The sequence below is a fragment of the Mchenga conophoros genome, linkage group LG3 (genome assembly GCF_057382185.1).
Source record: "Mchenga conophoros isolate Kocher_MC1m ecotype Shallow Benthic linkage group LG3, M_conophoros_male_GT1.1, whole genome shotgun sequence".
In the NCBI taxonomy this organism is placed as follows: domain Eukaryota; kingdom Metazoa; phylum Chordata; class Actinopteri; order Cichliformes; family Cichlidae; genus Mchenga; species Mchenga conophoros.
In genome coordinates this window covers 40140907-40145875 of record NC_140528.1, presented here as the reverse complement: position 1 = coordinate 40145875, position 4969 = coordinate 40140907, and the positions used below count along the sequence as shown (strand labels likewise).

At 39.8% G+C, this 4969-nt stretch overlaps 1 protein-coding gene across 1 annotated transcript; it reads left to right on the top strand.

Moving 5' to 3' along the window:
• Positions 1-2040: 2040 nt before the first annotated feature.
• LOC146578618 (uncharacterized) lies at positions 2041-4329 on the top strand. Its single transcript, XM_085269146.1, has 2 exons — positions 2041-2196; positions 3513-4329. The coding sequence occupies exons 1-2, from the start codon at positions 2127-2129 to the stop codon at positions 3875-3877; spliced, it is 435 nt and encodes a 144-aa protein (XP_085125272.1). The 5' UTR covers positions 2041-2126; the 3' UTR covers positions 3878-4329.
• The last annotated feature ends 640 nt before the right edge of the window (positions 4330-4969 follow it).

Genomic DNA, 4969 nt, shown 5'->3' with positions numbered 1-4969 from the left:
ATGTCACATCCTCGCACTCATCTCTGGTGCAGAGTAATGTAAACATTATCCGAAGGTATCGTGCACTGGGGACACATTGGCACTTGAGTTACTTTAACTATATTTCATGGTGTTGTTTACTGCTTAACTTTAACTATTTATATGTACAATATCTAAAGATTCTGAAAGCTTTAAGACAATAAAAAAACCCGACATACATCACACACACACACACACACACACACACACACACACACACAGCTCTCTAGTTTGAAATGTAATTTAACACAGCATTTTAAATCATGCTGCTGGACTCTTGATACAATACCACAAAGACAGCATCATTTAAACAAATAAAGAACATTTTTCATTATACAGCAGCCTCATTCCCTGAAGCAGATGTACTCAGTTTATGTTCAAAACTGTGAGTTTTCTCCAAATTCTAATTTAGTCAGTCTTAAAAAGAGACTTGTTGTTGAAATGTCATGGCACTAATTTTAATCATTCGCCAAAAGACTCAAAATCGTATATCTCAACTGCAAATTATCCAATATGTTCCAAACTTAAAACTTGTGCTTGATGGGAATTTGAGTCTGGAGACGTCCATGTACACAAATGTCACCTGGTGGCAGCAGAAAATCAGCAATAGGTCATTGTCATGGCATTTAGATGACATTTTAACGGGTGGGTCCAAGCACGAGACATGATCGCCTGCCATAAAGTTAGTGCGTAATCTTCACCGCCATCTAGTGAACACAGGAAGTGTTCAGTAAATGGTAAATGGCCTGTATTTATATAGCCCTTTACTAGTCCCTAGAGACCCCAAAGTGCTTTACATATCCAGTCATTCACACACTGGTGATGGCAGCTACATTGTAGCTACAGCCACCCTGACAGAGGCGAGGCTGCCAGACACTGGCGCCACCGGGCCCTCTGACCACCACCAGTAGACAACGGGTCAAGTGTCTTGCCCAAGGACACAACGACCGAGACTGTCCAAGCCGGGGCTCGAACCAGCAACCTTCCGATTACAAGACGAACTGCCAACTCTTGAGCCACGATCGCCCCAGTAGGTAAATGACAGCATCCAATCAGCATCCCCTGCTAAAGACAATCATATGATCGTGTGACTCAACAATATGCTCGGGCTGTATGTCTTGTAGACCGCACACGCTCAGATGTGCACCAGGGTGTGAGGACCCGCTCACCACTGCAGCTTTAATATAAAATGTGTTTCTTACGTTTTGTGTTGTTTCTTTCAGTTTATTTTAACATTATCTTATGTAACAGGATTTAAATCATTTATAAAATGTATAAACCCCCCAAAAATGATCTTAAATGCTTTTTTCAATTCTTACTTTAAATTTGAAAAAATTGATTTAATATAAACTAAGAACTGTTTAAAGAAATGAGTCATTGAGCTTCACTGCTGTTGTTGCAGTGTGGGGTAAAAAGGGGAGGTACATGAACTTCAAATCACATGCAATCACATTTTAATTTCAGTTTGTTAGTTACATACTGTAGTTGAAGAATGTAAGCATTGTGGTTGACCATCAGATTTTCATGTACATAAGATTTATGATATATTTTGTATGAGACGTAAAAGAAACATGTCAGAAATGTGTGCTGGATATTTGTAATTATATCTAAAGATCCGCAACTACAACTGATCAACTCAGTCATATGTTCATAAATGTGAAGTTTATTAGACACAAAAAGCTCGTGTTAACGTACCGAGTGAGAGTCGTCCTGGTTTTTGTTCGTTCCTGTTTGTTGTCAGGCCCTCAGGCAACACTGCATTAAAAGCTGGTTGTGTGGTGCTAATAAGGATATAATCGATACAAATCAAATATAATTTGCTATGGAAATTAAATGATGAGTGTCTTGATAAACAAGTCTCCGGAAAGGAGTTTGACGTTCAGAGCAAACACACAGTTCAAGCCTTGGGGCTCAACCCTGAAACACTTCAGTTACTCTGACTCCACCTCTGTCAGAAACAAGTCAGAGCAACCCTCAACCAACCCCCACCACCTCACATGCACACCTTGTAAAACACTCAGTTACTTTCACTTTATTAATAACATGTTGTCAGCTTTTAATCTCTGGCATTCTCAAACAATCGAACCATCGTTGGACATCTGTGTGAAATGTCCGCTGTAACGTCTGCGTCTCTCTGCTGGACTTTACTGTCTGTCTGCCTCCTGCTCGTCTCTGCAGGTGAGAATAAACTCTTTTTGAATCAAACAGGATTTCCTGAAGAGTTCTGTAAACATTCAGGATGTAAATGATCTCTGAAACTGTTTAAAATCCCTTCGTATGAGTGCAATGTCTGGAATAGAGATGTCCACTGGGCTTTATTGCTGTATTTCTGTGTGTATGTGGGAACATATTTATTTCGTAGATGCTTAGATTCATTATATTGCATTAGTCTGATGGCAAATCAATGCAGCTAAATTGAGTTCTAATGCTCAATAACTGGTGTATATTCGGAGTTACAATAAAATAGTTGTTCTGTCCTATTCTATGACCTGACCCTATTCTACTGAAGCTGAATTAGAAGTGATCTGTTCCAAGGAGAAGATTCAGATTTGTCGTAACCATCAGATGACTTTGTTCCAGAAAGAGAGCCAATGAAAACTCTCTCTGCTGCACTCAGTTTTCATCTGACTCCTGTTGCAAGTTTTTCAACTTTGTCATAAGAGCAAAACGTCAAAGCTTGCATTGGATCTTTACGCCTTTACATAAGTTGGTGTAAATCTGGAACAAATAATTCTTGTATTAGAGCTGGACTCAATGTAAGAGCCGAGGCAGCTCTTCTTCTTTTATTAACTGTGGATAATAAGGAACTGTCAGGCTCTTAGTCTGTTACCTTACACTTATGTTATACACAGCAGGCAGGCTTTAATTTAAAAAACAAACAAACAGCCTGTGTGACACTTCAACAAAACCAACCAGGAAATATTTGTTAACCTAACAAATGCTATCATACAAGCTTCTGAATACAGGCTACAGATGTAAGAGTTATTGAACTGAATTGAACTGTGTTCACACAACGAAGTGCAGTGATTCAATTAAATTAAATTAAATTGAAGTGAATTGAATTCATTGATTGTGCTAATGATTTAATGTTTGATATTGTCAAGTAAAAGACACTAAAATTAAATGCATCTGAGGAACTTTTCAGTAGCCTGAACACATATCTGTAAATGTAAATTTTGAGCCCAGGCATCTGAAACCTTGATCATAACAGAGTTTGGTGCAGGAGTTTAGCTTAATCCAGCATCTGGTAAAGTTTAAGCTGGTTATAGAAAAGTGCTGAATGTTAGTGAAAACACAAATGTCATCCATATTCAGATGGACGTGCTGCTCTTCTTCAGTGAGATTCGCTCTCTGAACTCAATGTGGATCATATTTTGTCAGACACCCAGCTGATGGTAAACCTCCTCGTACTCTGGTCCCGTTCAGCAGAGCTCAGCAGTCTCTGTCTGACTGGCTGCTGCTGCAGTTACTTTAACCTCTCTGCTCTGTTTCAGACCAGAAAATCATCACAGCGGAGCCGGGACAGACCGTCATTCTGCCATGTCGAGCTCCAAACAACGACATCATCGGTGTAGAGTGGAGCAGACCGGACCTGCAACCAGAGCAGGTTTTTCTTCACCACGATAAGACGTTTGATCCAGTAAACGAGCGTCCGTATTTTGACAACCGGATGGATCTGCAGGACAGACAGATGGAGGACGGAGACGCGTCTTTGGTCCTGCAGAAAGTGACGGCTGCTGACACTGGAGTGTACGAGTGTCACGTCTTCATGAGAGGAACAGACCCCAGGAAGAGAGCTAATCCAGACGGTGACCCCATCTGCATCATCCAGCTGAGGGTCGATGATGCAGAAAACTAAATAAAAGTTTAAATAATTATTACGTAGCTTTAATTGTTTCCTCTTTTTAGCCCTTTTTATTTAAAGTTCCTAATCAGCAGCTGTATTTTGAACATATAACAGCTTTACCATCTGCTTCAAATAACTGAAAACACTAATTTAATCTCTTCAGTCAGTTCCTGGGCAGTGAGACGTTCCCCAAATCCTTAAAGTTACACTGTGATCTGTTTTTAAATTTAGAAGAAGTTTTGCTGGATAGTTTTGTGACAGAAGCAATGATAGGAAAATATTTCATCATAAAACTGTTGGTGAGGTGAAGCTGAACTTTGAATCAAGGTCTGTTTTAACGTCTTTGTTAAAGAAGGTAAACATACCGGTTGGGTCTTACTGGAATCTGAGCTGCATCTGTTTTTCTACAGGAAATATGTCGGAAATGACTGACATGTGATAATAATATATGAGTATCAGCCTGAGGCTGCAGCTCGACTGCTGTTTGTCTCTGTGTAGTCTTCACTCTGTGTCGCCTGGAGCTGAAGTCAAGTGCTTTTTAGGTTTCTTTATAGCTAGATCAGCAGGTTTGCAAGTAGACCTATAGGTTAACATGATCACCTGCTGCAAACACTGATAAGAACTGAGGCGTTCTCATCACAGAAACATCATTTTAATAGCTAAATGACCAGCTAACATCTATTATTTACTGACTGCCAAAGACTGAAAAAAAAGTATACAGTCGGACATAAACAGGACGATGGAAGTGAAACTAGTCCCAGCGTGTTATTTAATGACATTCAGAATATGCTTGTTGACATCAGGAGTAATGAGAAGTTACGTCAACTCAAAGCTGCTGAACCGCATTCCCTTAACATATCGACACGGTTGCTGTATGTATACAGCCGTGGCAGTTTTATTTATGTTTCATGTTATGTTTTTCAATAATATACACTCCTGTTCCTCCTGTCAGTCAAATCTCTGGGATATTAAACCCAAACTGAGAGCAGATACAAACATATTAATGAATGGTGGTCCAGTTTGTAAGAGCAAGCTCACAGAGTGAACATGACCTCTGACCTCCTGACGGCCTCAAAACTCCAGCTCATTTGTCTTAAGTTCATT

Coding starts and splice junctions, on each gene's coding strand:
- LOC146578618 (XM_085269146.1), top strand. CDS start 2,127: ATGTCCGCTGTAACGTCTGCGTCTCTCTGCTGGACTTTACTGTCTGTC. Junction 2,197..3,512: donor CCTCCTGCTCGTCTCTGCAG/GTGAGAATAAAC, acceptor GCTCTGTTTCAG/ACCAGAAAATCATCACAGCG.